Source organism: Loxodonta africana, chromosome 5 (assembly GCF_030014295.1).
Source record: "Loxodonta africana isolate mLoxAfr1 chromosome 5, mLoxAfr1.hap2, whole genome shotgun sequence".
Taxonomy (NCBI): domain Eukaryota; kingdom Metazoa; phylum Chordata; class Mammalia; order Proboscidea; family Elephantidae; genus Loxodonta; species Loxodonta africana.
Window position 1 is genome coordinate 48,242,977 of NC_087346.1, and position 21,117 is coordinate 48,264,093.

Sequence of the window (21,117 nt, forward strand, 5' to 3'; positions counted from 1 at the left end):
GAAATGTATGCTTTAGTCTTCTAGATCTATAATCTGAACTTTATTTTTAAATAAATTTTTAGTTTCTCTTCTGTAAAAGAGAAATATTATCATCTTGATTATAATGTCCCTGATGACATTGAATCCAACTTTATCTGTTTTTTGTACTTCAAGATGAGAACTAATCATTATAATAATGAAAATAAAAATAATAATGATAACAAATAATTCAGTGTTTATTCAGCATTTGTCATTTCAGGTGTTTTATAAACATTACTTGTTTAATCTTTGCAAATATGCAATGAAGTGCCACTATTGTTGTTGTTGTTGTTAGGTGCTGTCAAGTCGGTTCTGACTCATAGTGACCCTATGCACTACAGAACGAAACACTGCCTGGTCCTGTGCCATGCTCCTGGTCATTGATCTTTATGCTTGACCCATTGTTGTAATCACTGTGTCAATCCATCTCATTGAAGGTTTTCCTGTTTTTCAATGACCCTCTACTTTACCAAGTATGACGTCGTTCTCCAGGGACAGATTCCTCCCAGTAACATTTCCAAAGTATATGAGTCATAGTCTTGCCATCCTTGCTTCTAAGTAGCATTCTGGTTGTACTTCTTCCAAGACAGATTTGTTCATTCTTTTGGCAGTCCATGGTATATTCAATACTCTTCGTCAACACCACAAATCAAAGGCATCAATTCCTCTTCGGTCTTCCTTATTCATTGTCCAGCTTTCACAGGAGCATGAGGTGATTGAAAATACCAAGTCTTGGGTCAGGTGCACCCTAGTCTTCAAGGTGACGTCTTTGCTTTTGAACACTTTAAAGAGGTCTTTTGCAGCAGATGTGTCCAATGCAATGCGTCTTTTGATTTCTTGACTGCTGCTTCCATGGACGTTATTGTGGATCCAAGTAAAATGAAACCCTTGAAAACTTCAATCTTTTCTCCATTTATCATGATGTTGTTTATTGGTCCAGTTGTGAGAATCTTTATGTTGAGGTGTAATCCATACTGAAGGCTGTGGTCTTTGATTTTCATCAGTAAGCGCTTCAAGTCTTCTTCACTTTCAGCAAGCAAGGTTGTGTTATGTGCATAATGCAGGTTGTTAATGAGTCTTCCTCCAGTCTTGATGCCCTGTTCTTCTTCATAGAGTCCAGCTTCTTGGATTATTTGCTCAGCATATAGATTGAATAGGTATGGTGAAAGAATACAACCCTGATGCACACCTTTCCTGACTTTAAGCCAATCAGTATCCCCTTGTTCTGTTCAAACAACTGCCTCTTGATCTACGTACAGATTTTTCATGAGCACAATTAAGTGTCCTGGAATTCCCATTCTGCTCAAAGTTATCGATAATTTGTTATGATCCACACAGTCGAATGCCTTAGCATAGTCAATAAAACACAGGTAAACATCTTTCTGGTGTTCTCTGTTTTCAGCCAGGGTCCATCTGATATCAGCAATGGTATCCCTGGTTCCGTGTCCTCTTCTGAATCTGGCTTGAATTTTTGGCAGTTCCCTGTCGATACACTGCTGCAGCTGCTTTTGAATGATCTTCAGCAAAATTTTGCCTGTGTGTGATATTAATGAAATTGATAATTTCTGCATTTGATTGGATCACCTTCCTTGGGAATAGGCATAAATATGGATCTCTTCCAGTCAGTTGGCCAGGTAGCTGTCTTCCAAATTTCTTGGCATAGACGAGTGAGCACTTCCACTGAAGCATCTCAATTGGTAGACTGTCAATTCCCAAACCTTGTTTTTCACCAATGTCTTCAGTGCAGCTTGGACTTCTTCCTTCAGTACCATGTGCTCCTGATCATATGTTACCTCCTGAAATGGTTGAACATCAACTAATTCTTTTTTGGTATAGTGATTCTGTGTATTCCTTCCATTTTCTTTTGATGCTTCCTGAGTCATTTAATATTTTCCCCACAGAATCCTTCACTATTACAATTTGAGGCTTGAATTTTTTGTTCAGTTTTTTCAGCTTGAGAAATGCTGAACGTGCTCTTCCCTTTTGGTTTTCTATCTCCAGCTCTTTGCATATGTCATCATAATACTTTCCTTTGTCTTCCTGAGCAGCCCTTTGAAATCTTCTGTTCAGCTCTTTTCATCATTTTTTCCTTTTGCTTTAGCTACTTGACGTTCAAGAGCAAGTTTCAGAGTTTCTTCTGACTCCCATTAGGTCTTTTCTTTCTCTCCTGTCTTTTTAATGACCTCTGGCTTTCTTCATGTATGATGTCCTTGATGTCATTCCACAGCCCATTTAATCTTTGGTCATTAGTGTTCAACGTGCCAAATTGATTTTTGAGATGGTCTCTAAATTCAGGTGGGATATACTCAAGGTCATACTTTGGCGGTCGTGGACTTGTTCTAGTTTTCTTCAGTTTCAACTTGAACTTGCATTTGAGTAATTGATGGTCTGATCCGTAGCAGCTCCTGGCCTTGTTCTGACCAATGATATTAGTTTTTCCATCATCTCTTTCCACAGATGAAGTCAATTTAATTCCTGTGTATTTCTTCTGGCAAGGTCCGTGTATATAGTCATTGTTTAAGTTGGTGAAAAAAGGTATTTGCAATGAAGAAGTTGTTGGTCTTACAACATTCAATCATGCCATCTCTGGCATCATTTCTATCATCAAGGCCATATTTTCCAACTACCAATCCTTCTTCTTTGTTTCCAACTTTTGCATTTCAATCACCAGTAATTATTAGTGCATCCTGATTGCATGTTCAATCAATTTCAGACTGCAGAAGCTGGTAAAAATCTTCAATTTCTTCATCTTTGGCCTTGATGGTTGGCGTGTAAATTTGAATAATAGTTGTATTAACTGCTCTTCTTTGTAGGTGTATAGATATTTTCCTATCACTGACACTATTGTACTTCAGGATAGATTTTGCAATGTTCTTTTTGACAATGAATGCAATGCTATTCCTCTTCAATTTGTCATTCGTGCATAGTGGACCATATGGTTGTCTGATTTGAAATGACCAATACCAGTCCATTTCAGCTCACTAATGCCTAGAATATCAATAGTTTTGCATTCCACTTCATTTTTGATTACTTCCAATTTTCCTAGATTCATATTTCGTACATTCCCAGGTTCTGATTATTAATGTATGTTTACAGTTGTTTCTTCTCATTTTGAGTTGTGCCACCTCAGTGAATGAAGGTCCTGAAAGCTTGACTCCTCCACATCATTAAGGTCAACTCTACTTTGAGGAGGCAGCTCTTCCCCAGTGGTATTTTAAGTGCCTTTCAACCTAAGGGGCTCATCTTCCAGCACTGTATCTGAGAATGTTCTACTGCTATTCATAGGGTTTTCACTGGCTAATTATTTTCAGAAGTAATATGCTGGGTCTTTCTTCCTAGTCTGTCTTACTCTGGAGTTCAGCTGAAACCTGTCAGCCATGGGTGACCCTGCTGGTATTTGAATACCAGTGGCATAGCTTCTAGCATCACAGCAACAGAAAAACCCTCACAGTACAACAAACTGACAGATGTGTGGGGGCCACAATTATTAGCTTTTTTTTTTTTTTTTCATGAGGAAGCTGAGAATTAGATTGCTTAACTTGGCCAAAGTCTTAGAGCCCACCAAAACTTATCCTCCCATCTTCTTCATCTTGGTAAATGATACCATCATCCACCAAGTTGCTCAGGCCAAAAAATTTTAGGTATTACCCATATTCTTTTTTCTTACCTCCACAATAAGCCCATTAGCAAGCCCAGTTGATTCTACCACCAAAATACGTCTAAAATCTTTCCCTCTCCATCATTACTCATAAAACTTTAGTCTAAGCTGCCATTATCTTTTGAATGCCACATTTAACTGGTCACCTTATCTCCACTCTTGAGTCACTACAATCCACTCTTCATTCTCAAGTTAGAGAAAATCATTTGATACTTTGTTTATTATCTGTTCTCCCCAAATCTTACCAAAATGTAAGCTCGGTGAGAGCAAAGACCTTGACTTTCTTGTTAATTTTTGTATTCCAGCACCTAAAAGAGTGCTTGACCATGGACTATGGGAAAAAGAAAAAGGAAGAGAAAGAGATTGAAGTGATAAAGAGATGAAGGGAGGGAGGGAGGAAAGGAGGGAAGGAGGGAAGATTCATATGTAGGTCCATCTCCCTGGAAGATTTTTACCACTGGGCTGCTCTAAATGAAAATGTGCTCCAAGTATTAAATATAATTTAAAGTATCACTTTGATTATGAGTGAAATAATGATTGATTTAAAAGTTAGAAGAGAAAATTTTGGTTTTCTGGACTCAAATTTTTGGTTCTTTTCTGGGTATCATTGCTAGCAATGTTGGATTCAATGATGTCTGCAAAATTCTAAGAAACCCAATGTAATGAAACTTGCTAAGTTCAAGGAAGTCATACAGACAACTTATTCAAGCCACTCAATTTTGGTTCCCCTCCCCCCTTTTTTAATGCCAAATGTACATCTATACTGAGAGAGTTGTGATGCCGAAGGAAACCATTTAGCTAAACACAAATACAAAAACAGATTCAGCTGGAAATAAAACTAGAAAATACTAGAGAAGATACTATAATCTACAAAAAACAATAAACGATGGCCACTGTAATAAAATGAACTAACTGATTAATCGTATGGAGAAGGAATTTTGGAGGTCTCAGAGAAAGGAGTCTCTTTTAGGAATATCCCTGTTAACAAAAATAAGATCTGTGTAGTAAAGACCCACCAGTACCTGGAAACTTGTCAGAAGGTTGTAATATGTAATTTGTTTGGTGGTGTGGTAGACAGAATTGTATTTTTTTTTTTACTCATAGTTTCTGACCTTGGTATTCATTTTCTGTGTAAACTTATTCCCCCTTGAATATTACCAGGATCTGTGACCTGCTTCTAGCTGATGGAATCTGGTAAAGGTGAAGGATTTAGCAGATGTATTTTTTTTTTTTTTTTATTTATAGTCCCAAATCAGTTGATTTCGAGATAATTAAAAGGGATATTATCTTGGATGAGCCTAAATTCTTCAGGTGAAAGACCTTAAAAATGATACTGGGTCTTCTCTGAGGAGACAGACTTTTCCGGCAGGCTTCATGAATTAAGCAGCCATGTTGAAGACGTCCATGTGGTAACTGTGAGAGGGCACTAGGACCTAAGGATGGCCTCCAGCCAACAGCCAGCAAGAATCTGGGGCCTTCAGTCATACAGCCCACAAGGTAATGAATTGTCAATTACCTGAATGAACTTAGAAGCAGATTATTCCCTAGTCGAGCTCCAGATGAAAATTCCATCTGTCTGACACCTTAACTACTGCCTTGTGAGACTCTGAGTATAGGACCAAGTTAAGCCATTAGCAGACTTCTAACTCACAGAAAATGTGACATAATAAATGCATGTTGTTTTAAACTGCTAAGTTTGTGGTAATTTGCTGTGCAGCATAGAAAACTAATATAGGTAACTTCAAAATTCAGAGCAAATATGCATCTTTGTACTTGGACAATTGACTCCTATCTGGTTTTCTACATCCTCTCAATTTTCCCTGCGTAGTTGGAGTGTTCATTTAAAAAAAAAATTAAATATTGCATATTCTTTGCTTATGATTTCCATTGTTTCTCAGAGGAACTAGAATCCTCAATATGCATGGATGCATGGTTCATCCTTATCATATACTATGTTCCCTTTTGCTCTCTGTACTTTAGATAAATCAGCTGTATTGTGGTTTCTTGGTGCTCTTTGCTTCCTTCTGCTACAGTGCCTTTGCACTTGCTGTTCTCTCTGCCTGAAATATTTTTCCTGGCCCTTCTCTCATTTAATTAATTTGTACTTCTTCTTCCCTCCCATTCTTCAGTTCTCATCTTTATTGTCACTCCTCAGGAAAGCATTAATCTGATTTTCCTAACTAGGTCAATCCCCCTTTCATAATTCTCACAGCACCATGTACTCTCCTTCATAGCATTTAATACTACTGTAATTTTACATTTATTGTTATGATTATTATTTTTCAAGTTTATGTCTCCTTGAGGGACAGGAACTGTTTCTGTTTTGGCTTACCATTTTCGCTCTGTATCCCTAGCACTTATTGCATTGCCCTGCAAAGATTAATAAAAAATTCAAATAATTATAATAATAAATAACATTCATTGAGCACAAGATGCACCCAATTTAATCACGTAATAATTTTATAAGGAAGCTACTGTTAATACACCAGTTTGTACATTAGAAACTGAAGTGGAAAGGCGATAAATCAATTTTCCAAGGCCGCACAATTAGAAGTATTGGAGTGGAGGTTTGAACCCAATAATCTGCAGCTCAACTCACTAGGCAAACATTCCAATTAGGTGGTTACCAGTAATGTATGCTTCCTCCTATGACAGGTACTCCATAAATATAAATCGAGTAGAAATGAATGAATGGTGTGATCCTGGAAGGCATTTGTGTCTGTTCACTTGAATGGCAGCCTGAGGAGCACAGCTGCTCGTGACATGTAGAAGAGTTGTCTTACCCATTGACTGGGGAAATGCGTGTGCCCACGTGCACTCATCCATGGACCAATGGTGCCACTTCCATCATTTCGGTGGTCTTAAATAAGTTTTATTCCAATAAGTAAGAAGATTGCTACTTCTCTCATTTCCCTTCAGAGGTCGAAATGTGAGCAGAACCTTCACTGACATTTGCTTTTCTGGCCAAAGAACTGGCTCATTCTTTAGGAAAGTATAATGCTTACCTGTTATCTTTTTCAATATGCAAGCCATCTGATACTTCTGGCATTTTTTAAAAAATATATATTAAACACTGAAATATCATCCCTGGCTGACCTCCAGATGTTGGTGTATAAACGTCTCACTCAAGGTACCACAGTTTATGGACACCAGGGTGAGGAGAACAGATGGGGAACATAAGTAAGGTTCTTATACCCTTCAACATCACCATTAATGACAGGTCATCTGCTGGGCTTCCCAAAGTCTGCTGATGCAGAAGCTACGAAATGTCCTGGGCACTACTTGCCATGTCTGAGTGACACAATACCTCATTTTGTAACATTACGACAAATGCCAATGTCTCACAAGGGAGCTCAGGGCTCCTCAGCGTGGTGGCAGGTGCTTTCACTCCCAGTGCCAGGCATGAATGCCAAAACATCATCAACTCACACTTTCCTGGGTTCCTTGTCTTTTTTTTTGCTGGAAGAAAGGAAAGAAGTGCTAGGGGCAAAATCGTACCACCTTAATCATAGTTGGTGTAAAATATCTATCCCTCCCTTGAGAAATGAAAGAGACAATCCATCAGAAATTGTTGGTTGATTTGTCGGGGACTAATTTCCGTCTCTGAGGATCACCTAAAAGTCAGTCTGAGCAAATCTGTCCCACTAAACTCAGAAATTGCTACTGTGTTGAATACATTTCAATACACAGCATGCCTGAATGGTCCTACACCAAGTCTGAGTGGAACGAAGGTCAATGTTGATTTGAAGACATAATTAAAAGATTCATGCAGCAGAAATTATAGTATTTTACCCAGACACATTTAGTAATTCATTTATTTAAAAGAAAAGTGAGAGCTATCGCCTTAACTCTACTCTGATGGAACCCCAAATTTTATGAAGTAATTGCAAAATTCAAAACTTAATCTTTAGCTTTTTGCTAACCTGGTGCAAATCTTGCAAATCTAGTAATTATCATGTATGCTACCACTCCCTTCCACCCTGTTCTTCTCCCCACCCCACCACACCATTGCCCATGGTATACATCATTAATTGATCACGACAGTGTTTTCAATTAAAACCAGATTCCAGACTCAATCTTAACACATCACTTCAGCATCCTTCAGCCATTTTTTTCCCCATTCAGTGGAAAATGAGGCCTGCTCACATTCATATAGAATATATGTCAGTATTTCTCAAACTATATAGATTTCTTTACTGCAAGTTTATTTACAGCCTTCAATGTGCTATTCTAAAAGGGAAAAAAATGCATAGTGTTTTCCAAAAATCACATGATCACAGAACCCCTTTTTAATACAATACCCATGAGTTCTGTGGAATACAACATGGGACACTGCTATAGCAGTTTGTTTGTTTTGTTTTCCACTTGAGGCTTCTAATGTTTATGGGTGAACCAGGTGGTCATTCAACATTTTGTAGTCATTTGTCTTTTTATAGTGGTATGAATTGACTCATATGCTGTAAGGCTGTGCATAAGACTCAGTTAGGTAACAAGCCAGCCTGGTGCATCACAGCATTCACATTTCAAAGAAGTTTTTTTTTTTTTTTTACAAACTATCTTCATTGACAATTTATTCTGAGCCAAGATATTCCAAGTACTTATACAATTTATTTAAGTAGAGTAACCATAAATCCCAAGAAGCCCTAGTTGCACAGTGGTGAAGTGCTCGACTGCTACCCACCAGCAATTCAAAGACTTTGTGATCTGCTCCTGTATAGATTACAGCCTAGGAAACCCTATAGGGCAGTTCTACTCTATCCTCTAGATTCACTATGAGTTAGAATTGACTTGACAGTAATGAGTTTGGTTTTTGGTTTTTGAACTGTACATTCCAGTTTATGCCTGAAGCAATACCAATTTATGCCCATTTTTCCATTATAATAATAATGTATGGCATTTTATGGTTAAAAATGTCCTGTTTGGAATGATAAATTAGTTAGATAATCTCCCTATATTTAATCCTCAAAACAACCTACTGTAAAGCTGGTAATGTTGTTGTTAGGGGCCATCAAGTCAGTTCCGACTCATAGCAACCCCATGTTCAACAGAAGGAAACACTGCCCTGTCCTGTGCTATCTTCACAATTGTTATGTTTGAGCCCACTGTTGCAGGCACTGTATCAATCCATCTCATCAAAGGTCTTCCTCTTTTTCACTGATCCTCTACCAAATATGACGTCCTTCTCCAGGGACTGATCCCTCCTGATAACATGTTCAAGGTACATGAGATGAAGTTTCACTATCCTGCTTCCAAGGACCACTCTGGCTGTATTTCTTCCAAGACAGACTTGTTCTTTTTTCTGGCAGTCCATGGTATATTCAATATTCTTCACCACCACCACCATAATTCAAAGGCATCAACTCTTCTTCGGTCTTCCTTATTCTCCGTCCAGCTTCCACAAGCATATGATGGGATTGAAAATATCACGGCTTGGGTCAGGTGCACCTTAGTCCTCAAAGTGATATCTTTGCTTTTTAACACTTTGAAGAGATCTTCTGCAACAGATCTGCCTAATGCAATACATCATTTGATTTCTTAACTGCGGCTCCCATGGGCGTTGATTGTCGGTCCAAGTAAGCTGAAATCCTTGACAACTCCAATCTTTTCTTCATTTATCATGATGTGGCTTATTGGTCAAGTTGTAAGGATTTTTGTTTACTTTATATTGAGGTGCAATCATGCTGAAAGCTGTAATTGGTATTATTGCCCCTATTTTACCAGTGATGAAATAGAGCTCAGGGAGACTGAGCTCTGGGTTAGTACACACAACAAAGACATAGCTAAGATTGAAACTAGGTCAGTCTTCTTCAAAGCTCTTGCTCTTGAATGCAGTACTGCACCGCTCATTTAAATACATGACATCATTTAATGCCATAAAATTATGTAAGAAGCATTATTATTTGCATTTTGAATTTGAGAATACTGAGGAAATCATACCTTGTCATTTATAAATTTGAGATCTATTACACTGAGAATCTTACATTTTTCTATCTTTCTTGTAGTTCCTGTCTTTCAAGGTCTGCTCCACAAAATAAGGCAGTCCTAGGGCTGCTGGCAAATCCAGCTACAGAAAGGGCTGCAAGTGCTGCAGGTGGGGCCTCAAACCAGCTCTGTGCTATTCAGCTGGAACCCACTAGATCAGGCTCATGATGCAGATCTCTCTCCTAAATATTTACCCATTTAGAAAAGCAATATAAAGCAAAACTTCAGGTAATACCAAGTGATTAAAATCTAACCCCCTGAGTATTATATGAAACATGAAGGGACTCGGAGGAGCAAACCCTTAATGCACAAATAGGATGTAATAATGACCCAAACAACAAGGTCATTCTTATTAGAAAAATACTAAGAACAATCTCATTTTCTAAAAATTGGAGGCTCTGTTAGGTTATTGTTGTTAGGTGTAAATAAGTCAGTTCCAGCTCAGAATGAAACACTGCCTGGTCCTGCCCTATCCATTGGGTAGGATACATTAATGTTTAATTACTTAAAATGTAGCAGACTCATCCAACCTTTTGAGTATTTACTGATCCATATTAGCTTAAGCACTTTAAAATAAAGATATTTGTTTATGTTATCATAGGAGTTTCTACTTTCAGAAAACTCTGCAATTTTATCTTAACAGCATATTTTTAAAGTTTTAATCCCATTTTACTTTATAGTCTATAGTCACTGGGCACTATTTATAACTGGAAAGATAATTCTTTGTCTTACGTATTGCAGGATGTTTATCAGCAGCCCTGGTCTCTACCCACCAGATGTCAGGAGAATCTTCTCAGTCATGGCAATCAAGAATAGCTCCAGATAGTGACAAATGATTGGGGGTAAATGTGCAGCAAAATTGCCCTCAGTTGAGAACCACTAGTCTAGATGCTTCCTCTTTGTTATCCTAAAAAACTAACTAGGTAGAAAATAAGGAAATTAATATTAAAAATAGAGCTCTTTTGATACCTTTCTGTACCAGTTCAAATTTCTCTACAAGTCAGAGTCCTGGTAAATTTAAGAACCTGAGGTAAGTGCATCTTGGTTACAGTTAAGAGTAATGGCATGGGAACAAATTTGATTTTGAGGAAGGGATTATGGAGGTAGATAAAGTATATTAACTCCAGGCAGCTCAGGCTTACAGATTCAGCACAAAATATTTAGAGTCCCATCTAATCCTTTCTTGTTCTGGCAATGACTAGGGATCCTTGAGAAATACCCCAAATATCTAAGGACAGTTCAAGTCTCTATTCAACTTCCGTGCCCTTTTGCCATCTTCCATTTCTGAAAAGAAGCATCAGTTTCATGGTTCAACTTTGAGGGACAGTATTCTGTATGTTAGGGATAAAACACAGAATTTAAGAGCTATGTCTTCCCTATGGAACATTTTCAGTTGGGATCACTCCTAAATTTGGGTTATCTTTTCTCCTCCTTTGCATTTCTTTACATTTCATCTTTTCCTTTCATGCAACAGGTATGATAAAAAAGACTCCTTCTGACCTCCCAGCTCCAATTTTCTCTAACTCTCTTCCTCACCCTGGCAAAATCTAATCAGTCAAGGGTGCAATGATAAAGGAAGCACAGGGAGAACCTCATTTATTTCTAGATTTCTTTTCTCATACCTCTTTATGATGACAAAATAGTAAGACTTCAAGGACCAGAGTGTCAGTGAAAAGACGCTATTTAAGGGGATTTTGGCCATGTTTTATTCTACAGTTAGCCCAGTTCATAAGGGCAGTATTTAGAGATCCTAGTTTTAGATTTCCATCTACATTAGAGACCTGAATAACACACTGGCCTTATCTCCTGCTTCTCCTCTTAACAGAGTCTCAAGAAAAGAATTACCCAATTATATTATAATTAGCAAAATTCACATTGTACCTATCCTTGAATGCTCACATTTTTAATAAGAATCAAGTCAATGATAGAGCTGTAGGCATCAGTCACAGGCCAATATCGAAATTCTTACTTTAGAAATGATACCTATATCTGAATTTGATAGATCTAAAAAATGATAGCAGAGCAGTCAGTTTTCCTGTTGCTTTTCCTAACGCTTTGGATGGGAAAGCCCACAGAAATGGTGGCTCTCAGTCAGTACAAGGACAAGCCATCTCTTGAAAGCTTAGACGTGATACTATGGACCGAATTTTCAGATGTCATAATTAGAAGCATCTCTTGATTAGGGAATAATCAAGCTTGTATTATTTTTGAAAGTCTCAGCTTGTTTTAAAGTACTGTAATGTATGCTTCTGTAATGCTCTCAAACCACATATGTATAAGTCACTCATAATGAGAATGGCCTAAGAAGTAGAAATATGTTGTAAATAACCTCTCTAAATTGGCCTTGCACCTACAAGCTGCGATTTAAAAAAAAAAAAAAAGTAACATATAGCTTTAGCTACTGCACCACCAGGGCTCAACACATAGCTAAAGCTCTGTAAATTGGCCATGAGATGTAAGTAAATCACAAACAATCTCGTTAATCTCTCCTTGAAGAAAAGATGCAACATACAGCTAATCTCTGACCTTTAAGAGAAGATGCAACATACTAGTCTTTATTAGACATTACATCACCTGGCCCTTAGTGTATGAGTCCAGATAAGAAAATCACATATAAACTCTGGACTTCTACATATTCAATGGGAGAAGGCAGAGGCACAATATCTCTCTTTAGACTCTGACACTCTGCTAAGACTGAGATCCTGCCAGAAGTGAAGAATGAGACTGACCACTGCGGCTGACCTTGGACCCCAATTAGAGGGACCTCTGCTGATCATGAACTGTGGTCAAGCCTTCCTCCCAAGGCCACTGGTTAAAAGTAAATGCCTGAAGTCTAATGATTGTACTCTAACCATTAAACAAGCTTATATTGTTCTGATTCTCCAGTCTTAAATGACTATCTTGTGCTCTTACCTGTGTGCTTTGCCATGACTACCTTGCATGATAAACTTGAGCATTTCTTTACTTTGTTTTAATATAAAATCCCACAATTCAAATATTAATAGTTTTGAGAAACCTATGAGAAAGATTTTGCAAAAAGACTGTAAATAGATATTTCTATCACTTTTTAGAAGCTGTGAAAACAAAACAACAACAACAACAAAAAACCTGTGAGTTTACCGTATGGGATCTACACAGTGAAATTGAGTTTACTTTGAAAAATTTTCAGTAGACTTCTTTATTTAAACTGGTAACCAGAAGAATTTGGTAGCTAATTATCATGCATTTATTTTGAAAAGTCAGACATAGGTTTAGACATTTATTTGTAGCAATTTTACATGGAGAACATAGAATGATAAAATTTCATTCTGTTCTGAGCTAATAAGCTGTTTCTAAGAAATAGGTTGATGACATTGTAAGTCTTTTAATGAAGATTATAGGTTGTGGAAATGTATATTAATTCAAGATGTAGAAAATTAAAAATAGGCCCTAAATTAGGGAAGGTCTGTATATATGATATGACAATAATAACTGGAGTTTTGAATGTGAGAAATCTAGAAAATGGATCAGGCAATTATGTACCGAACAAATTTGTATTTTCATAGCTATTCTAAGGGCAGGGATAAACTATTAAGGTTAGTGCCCCAAAAGCTATGTAGCCTTTAACTTCTCTATTCTTATTTTCCTTTAATTTTCAAAATTGAAAATAGCTGAAGTGGCAAGTGCATTGTAAAGTGTAAGAATTTTCAAAGAGTGCCAATGCTCTATGGAGTTCAATTTTAATTTTTATATACTCATCTAGAGCAGGTATAATGCCAATTAAACTGCAGCAACAACAAATTTCCCAAAATCCAGAGGCTCATTTCTGCTTTCATAGTATAGATTTGCCCTGGAGAGTGCAGGCAATCCAAAGGTGAGTTTGCTTCACTCAGAAAACACAATGCTTGCAGATTCTTGAGTTTCATTATAATAACCTGAAAATGAGATCACAGGAAATGTATTAGTGAATAATGGATCATCAATAGAAATTGATTAGCTAAGCATAAAATCAGCCTTATACATCAATCTTTCTAAGAAACAATCATGTTTAGCTTGAAAAATACACATGTTTATCTTTTCAGGAGAGGACAATGAAATATTTAAAGTGTTCTGCTTCCTGGATAAATGATTTCTTCAGGTCCCTAACTAGCCTGCTTTAGGTTTTCTAAAAAATATAGACAACTAATATTTTACCTTATTTAATAATCTTTCTTGCTAGAGAAACCAAATTCTTTTTCAACTTGGGGTCGAGCAGAAAGCTATAAAAGAAAGATACACAGTTAGCATTTCTCCATTTCAAGGCTGAACAAAGAAACATGACAAAGGCATAGATGCACTTCATAGCCGTGGAAAAAATAGCTTTGTACAGGCACCTGGCAAGGTGATCCACCACCTTAAAGGAAATAGAATCATTGTAAAGTTCAACTACATCAAAGTCTTGAATTCAAATTTTATTCCTATTTTGAGGGAGATCAGCCTAAGTTTTGGAAATTCATACTCTTTTCCTGTTACCCAAAATCTTGCTTTTAAAAAAAAAAGCCATACTGAGCTTCTTAGTCTCATGGGACAACTCAGTCGATTGGCACCACAAAGTTCACATTCTGCATCCCAGTGAGGTCAGTAGCATCTGGGGTCTTAAAGTCTTGCAAGCAGCCATGTAAGATACAACTACTTGTCTCTACTTATTAGGAGCAAAAGAGAAAGAAGGAAACCAAAGTTTTAGAGAAAAAAAACTAGTCTTTAGGGCTAATAGCCTACACAAGCCATAGCCTCATCTTCTCTGAGACCAGAAGAACTAGATGGTGCCTGGCTACCACTACTGACCATTCTCATCAGGGCCACAGGAGATACACCTCGATGGAATGGGAGAAAAACATGGAACAGGACTTACTGGACCAGTTGAGACTGGAGGACTCCCTGAGACTATTGCCCTGATATACTCTTTAAACTTTGAGCCAAAACTATCCCCTGAGGTCACCTTTTAGCAAAATAACAGATTGGCACACAAAATAAAGGATAACCCATGAGTACGGGGCTCCATTAAACAACCATCTGTATGAGATCAAAAGCTCAACAACTACTCTAAAGCAAAGATGAGATGACGGGGGGGGCGGGGGAGGGGCAGGAAAACTAGAGTACTGGAAAAGGAACACCCAGAATGCAATTCATGGGAATGTTGACATATTGTGAAAAACGTAATTTTGCTGAACAATTTGTATAGAAATTGTCAAATAAGAACCTAATTTGCTGTGTAAACTTTCACCAAAAGCACAATAAAATACGATTTAAAAAAATGCCATGGTCGTGTGGTCTTGCAGATCATTGTGGAAGGATCTTTGTTTGGCATAGGTATTTTCATAAACTCGTGGGTCTGGGTGACATCCTACAATTCCGCTACAGTTCAATAAGTCTAGTGATATTTCAATCAATTCTTAAGGGTGAACAACTTACTTTCACGATTACTTATGATTTACTTGAAACATAAGTGAGCTTAAAGAGTTACTAAAATTTGGTAAACTACAATTAGTTCATTATAAGAAGTCACCAAGGGCTCTACTTCAGGATTTTAGCTAAAAATCTGACTGCCACATGACCTTTGGTAATAGTGCAAATTTCCTATCACATAAGTGCATTCAAGATAATTGGAATACCATGATTTTATGAAGAAAATTTGTAATCAGGGCATTATCAGCGTTGTCTTGAATTGTCTTGGTTTTCAATTACTGTTGTCCTTGCTTAGTGTTATTTTTAGTCTCTCAGTAGCAATTCATTTTCAGTTAACTCTACAATGTGAAGTGATAGGTCTTTGCATCAGTGGTATTTTGGAGCTATACTTTTTTCTATAGCTAGACTTTAAGGACTGTATACATTGTGGTTCAAACAGACCCATCATATAGATGTTACTAAAACAGATGTATTCATAATTCCTTTAAGACTTGCTTGGTGTGGACATGTTGAATTCAGTCACACTTTGGTCTCAATGTTTTTTTTTTTTTGTTTGAGTTTCATTTTGGTTTGTTCCAAATAGTTAATTTTCTGAAATTATGGCTCATGGATTTTTATACATATATGCTCATGTAATCTTATTTTTCTTTTTCATATTTGTTAGAATGTTTCAAACATAGGCAGGATAACAGGCTCTCATGTTCTTTCTTGAAAGAGAAGTTCTTTCTTCGTATTTTATAAAAATTAAGATGAATGAAGCTTACCTTATTACCAGAAGGTATGCTATATGGCATATTTTCATTGTGAGAAGTTTCATTACCTAGAAATGCAAAATCTATTACCATCTCTTCAGTCACTCACACATTCAATGATTCATTTATTCAATGATTAGAAAAGTTTATAAACAAACTTTTTAATGATATATTTGAAGAGTAGGATATGGAGAAAGAAAAAAATTATAAAGAGATAAAAAGGGAATATTGAAAGAGCACCCTTGGCAAATGTGCCAGTAATTTTTTTTTTACCTGTATGGATTGACTTGGGTCAAAGTGTTACATTTTTACCTTTAATTTCAATCCAACCAAGTCACTTCAAGTCAGAACAATCTTTCCAACGCCTCTGAATAACAACTTCCATTTGATTATTCCTGTTGTCTTTCCTCTCCCCTTATATTACCCTTTCCTCTCCTCCTTTTCCTTTTTTTCTTTTACCCATTTACCAAAATTGGCCTATTACAAAGTACACTTTTCTACTAAAACTTGTTCCTACTTGACCCATGCTATGAGGAGTCCCTGGTTGGTGTAAATGGTTAATATGGTTGGCTGCTAACTGAAATGTTGGAGGTTTAGGTCTACCAACACACACCTTCAAAAAAAAGCCTGGTGTTCTAAAATCTCTATGGAGCTCAGCTCTACTCTGACACACATGGTGTCACTATGAGTTGGAATCAACTCAATGGTAACTGGTCCATTGGTTGGACTGCTCCTCTTGCCTTTAAAATAGCCTTCATTTTCCATCCCAGCAACATGACTCAGTTCTATTGCTTCTCCATTCCCACAGACAGGGCTTTGGTCAAGGCTGTAAACAATTGCTTCTAGTTTACTCTTTAGATCCTTTTTGCCCTCCCAACATCCCACGCACATGCCTACCTCAGCATCCTTCACGTATTGCAGTGATTCGCTCTCTCAGGTGTTACTCAAGTTTTATTTCATTTGTTCTAATAATAACCCCCGCTTATCAAACATCGTCCTCCATTTACATATTTCATCACCAATCTTTCTAACAATTGTTCATGGTAGGAATTGTTATCCCCATTTTCATATGAGGAAACGGACCTAGAAAGCTTAAGTGACTTGGCAAAGGTCACAACAAGTAAGTTGTGGAGAGCCAGGCTAGTCAAAGTTCAAAGCACATATTACAATGTCTCCAGTGTTGCTACAAGGAGGCTTGGTCGTACAATGATTAACACCGCTAACAAAAAGGTTGGTGGTTTGAAACCACCCAATTGCTCAGAGGGATCTGCTTCCATAAACATCACAGCCAAGAAAATCCTGTGGGGATGTTCTACACTGTCGCATGGGTCACTATGAGTTGGAATTGACTTGATGGCACACAACAGCATTGCTACTCTAGCATCATTTTGTTAATTTCAGATGTCAAATGGCTTTGGATGTAAATATAAAACCTAGGTGAGTTTTTACACTGGCCTCCTTAATTATATTATGCTAGTATTGAAAACTGGTTTACTATGTGCTTTGTTTTAGTCCTAAATCCTTCAAAAGATACCAAGAACTTACCACCTGGATGGTGCACAATGGTGAGTTTATCTAGAAGACAAAACAAAAAAAAACAAAGCACGTTATTGAGTTTTGCTCAATGTTTATCCTAAACTCCCTTCTTTTTATTTTTTGACTACTTCTTATCTTTGAGGTGGCTATGAAATATCAGTATGATTTCAAAATGCTAACCCCAAATCTATCTACTTCCAGCTACTAAGTGTGAAACCATGTCCTTTATTACTTTTATCTTCCTGACCTTTGTCCCAAGGATGATGATTTTAGATATATTTCACACTTAACAAAAGCTTGCCACTCTATTTTGATATTTCTTTAACTAGAACTGCTCAATCCTTTATTTAAAGTCAGCAATATTCAGAAATAATCACATACAAATGAAACTTTTTAAAGCATAGGCTAATGACTTTTGACAAATCTATACAGACACCACTCCATTTAAGAAAGAGAACATTTCATCTCTGCAGAACGTTCCCTTGTGTCCTTTACATCAATCCTTACCCAGTCGCCCCTGGCAATTCCTGATTTGAAATCTATCTCTATTGTGGTTTTGCCTAGATTAGTTCTATTTAGAATGCCATATAGACGGAAATATACAGCACATACTCTTTTGGGTCTGGTATCTTTCTCTTAACATAACATTTTGAGATTCAATCACTCATGCATTCATTCACAATTCATTCATTCATTGTATAATAGTAATTACTCCTTTTTTATTGGTGAGTAGTATTCCACTGTATGAATATACCACAATATAATTATCTATTCTCCTATTAAACATTTGGGTTGTTTCCAGTTTGGCTATTATGAATGAAACTGCTGTGAACTTTTGTGAAAAAGTCTTTGGGTGGACATATGTTTTCATTTCTCTTGGAAAAACACCTAAGAGTAGAAAGGCTAAGCCATATAAAACCAAACACCAAACTCATTGCCGTCGAGTCGACTCCAACTCAGCAACTCTACAGAAGAGAGTAGAACTGCCTCATAGAGTTTCCAAGGAACGCCTGGTGGATCTGAACAGCCATCCTTTTGGTTAACAGCCATAGCACTTAACCACTACACCACCAGGGTTTCCAAGCCGTACAGTAAATGCATATTTAACTTTATAATAAACTGCCACATTATTTTCCAAGTCCACTGCACTATTTTATACTCCTACCCAATGAATGAGAGTACATTTTAGCTGTGTTAGTTAAGTGGAAACCCTGGTGGCATAGTGGTTAAATGCTACAGCTGTCAACCTAAAGGTCAGCAGTTCAAATCCACCAGGCGCTCCTTGGAAACTCTATGGAGCAGTTCTACTCTGTCCTATAGGGTCGCTATGAGTCAGAATTGACTTGATGGCAATGGGATGGGTAGCTGTTGAGCAGTGGTATCTCACTGTAGTTTAATTTTCATTTTCCTGATTAGTAATGATGTTGAGCATCTTTTCACATGATTATTGGCCTTTGTTTTTGTAAAATAAGGTGTGGGTGCTAGGTGTGCTCATTGGTACTGGGTTGTCATTGCTTCTAGGTCCTCTCAGCAGAGCTAAGGAAATATATGCATGTATTTGTAAAAAAATTTTTTTTTATTTGTATATACACATCTATATTTCTGTATTTATTTATCTATAATATAACAACCATGAGTGTTATACTTCCAATCCAATACCACAAGATTCATTCTAACCTTCCCCCTTTCCTTATTTGTAACTCCTTTTTCTGACAGTAGAAAACTAGCTCTTATTATACACAGGACATTTATTTCTCAATCCTAGAATATATATAAAGCAGTTTGGCAGTTGCTAAACTACACACCTGTGGGAAAATAAACCCTATGAATCATAAAGTATAATTTTTATGCAATGTATTTTTATCTTTACCCTGGGAATATGCTGTTTTCTAAAATTATTTGCATTAGTGTTTTCTATCCTCCTTCAGTGTGGCTGTTATTTATTTGTAATAATATTTCTTTTGATCATTGGCTTCTGTTTCTATTCCATTTTTCTCCTCACCCACCCATCCTTGTACATTAAATATATGAAACATTAACATGGTTCTAAAAGTCAGAACTATACAAAAACTATACTCAGAGAACTGTAGTTTTTGTTTTTTGTTTTGAGTCAGTTTTGGTAAGTTTTTGTTTCGCAAGTAATTTTTTTTCATCCAAGTTGTCAAATATATTGGCAAGAAGTTAATTCTATTTCTTTAGTGTCCTTTAAATGTCTTAGGAGCTGATGTGAGATCATTGCTTTAATTATTGATATAGGTAACTTTTGTTTTCTCTTGATTTTTTCATGCCAGGGAAGTATCAATTTTACTTATATTTTCAAATAACCAATTTTTGGATTTGTTGATTTTCTCTATTGTTCACCTCTTTTTCTTTGATTTCTGATCTTTATTATTTTGGGATTTAGTTTGCTCCTTTTTTTTTTTTTAGTTTCCTTTTAAATAGTGGGTTTTTTTTTTTAAAGTAGAAACTTTTTACTACGACCTTTATAGCTATAAATTTCCCGTCATACTGCTTTAGCTGTATCCCACAAATTTTGATATGTTTTCATTATTATTCAAGTGGAATTAGTTTCTTATGGTTTCCTATTTGACCTCTTCATGCTTCATGCCTTACACTTGGCACTTCATACTTTCTACCTTTCCCTTTTCTCTTCTTACTTTATACCTGGTTCTTCACACTCCACATGTTTCACTTCACAATACAAAAATTTTAAAGCCATATAATTCCATTTATCTGCACACTCTGTCCTTTGTGTGATTGTAGTCATCACTTCCTGCTTCGTGTGTTATAAACCTACCTTAAGTACTATCTTTTCTGTAAATTGCAGTCTTTAAAATAATTTATGAAAAGAAAGAAACATAATATTTTACATCTACCTACATTGTATCATTTCCAATGCTCCTTATTTCTTAGTGTAGATTTGAGTTTCCAGGTGTTAACACTGTCTTCACCCTGTATGACATTCTTTAGCATTTTTTGCATTGTGGATTTACTGTCTCTGAATTCTTTGATTTCATTTATCTGAAAATGTCTTTGTTTCACCAAATTTTGAAGGACATTTTCTCTGGTTATAGAATTCTAAGTTTTTTTTTTTTTTTTTAGTATTTTAAAGATGCCATTCCATCATCTTTAGTCCTCCATTGCATCTGATGAGAAATTAGTAGTTTTCTTATCCTTGCTCTTCTATATGTAAGGTGTCTTCTTTCTCTGGCTGTTTTCAAGAATTTCTTTTTACCCTGGCTTAAAGTAGTTTGGCTACAAGTTTCCTAAATGTAGTTCTCTTAATAATCTTGCTGTTAAGCTCTTTGAAATTCTTGGAACTGTAGGTAGATGGTTTGAATAAAATTTGGTAAGTTTTTGGCCATTATTTCTTCAAAAATGTTTTGCCCAATCTACGTTTTTCTCCTTTGGGACTCTAAGTTACAAGTATGCTTTATTGTTGTTAGTTGCCATTGAGTTGGGTCTGACTCATGATAACCTTATTTATAGCAGAATAACATGTTGCCTGGTCCTGTACCACCTTCATGACCATTGGTATGTTTGAATCCATTGTTTTGGCTATTGTGTCAATCCACCTCATTGAGGGTTTCCCTCATTTTCATCGGCCCTCTAGTTTACCAAACGTATGTTCTTTTCTGGCAATTGGTCTTTCCTGATATCATCTCCAGAGTAAGCTAGTCAAAGTCTCATCATCCTTGCTTCTAAGGAACATTCTGGTTCTATTTCTTTTAAGACCGATTTGTTCCT

The 21,117-nt window shown here is 36.6% G+C and overlaps 1 protein-coding gene across 7 annotated transcripts in view; it reads right to left on the reverse strand.

The window, feature by feature from the left end:
- Positions 1–8,158: 8,158 nt before the first annotated feature.
- The window catches only part of BANK1 (B cell scaffold protein with ankyrin repeats 1), a 375,144-nt gene continuing 362,185 nt past the window's right edge, over positions 8,159–21,117 (reverse strand). For all 7 annotated transcript variants that reach the window (XM_064285499.1, XM_064285500.1, XM_064285498.1 and 4 more), the window contains 4 exons: positions 17,380–17,409; positions 15,847–15,902; positions 13,832–13,896; positions 8,159–13,572 (listed from right to left, as the gene is read on the reverse strand). In XM_064285499.1, the coding sequence (XP_064141569.1) occupies positions 13,833–13,896; positions 15,847–15,902; positions 17,380–17,409 (150 nt within the window). In that variant the 3' untranslated portion in view covers positions 8,159–13,572; position 13,832. The remainder of the gene's footprint in view (positions 13,573–13,831; positions 13,897–15,846; positions 15,903–17,379; positions 17,410–21,117) is intronic.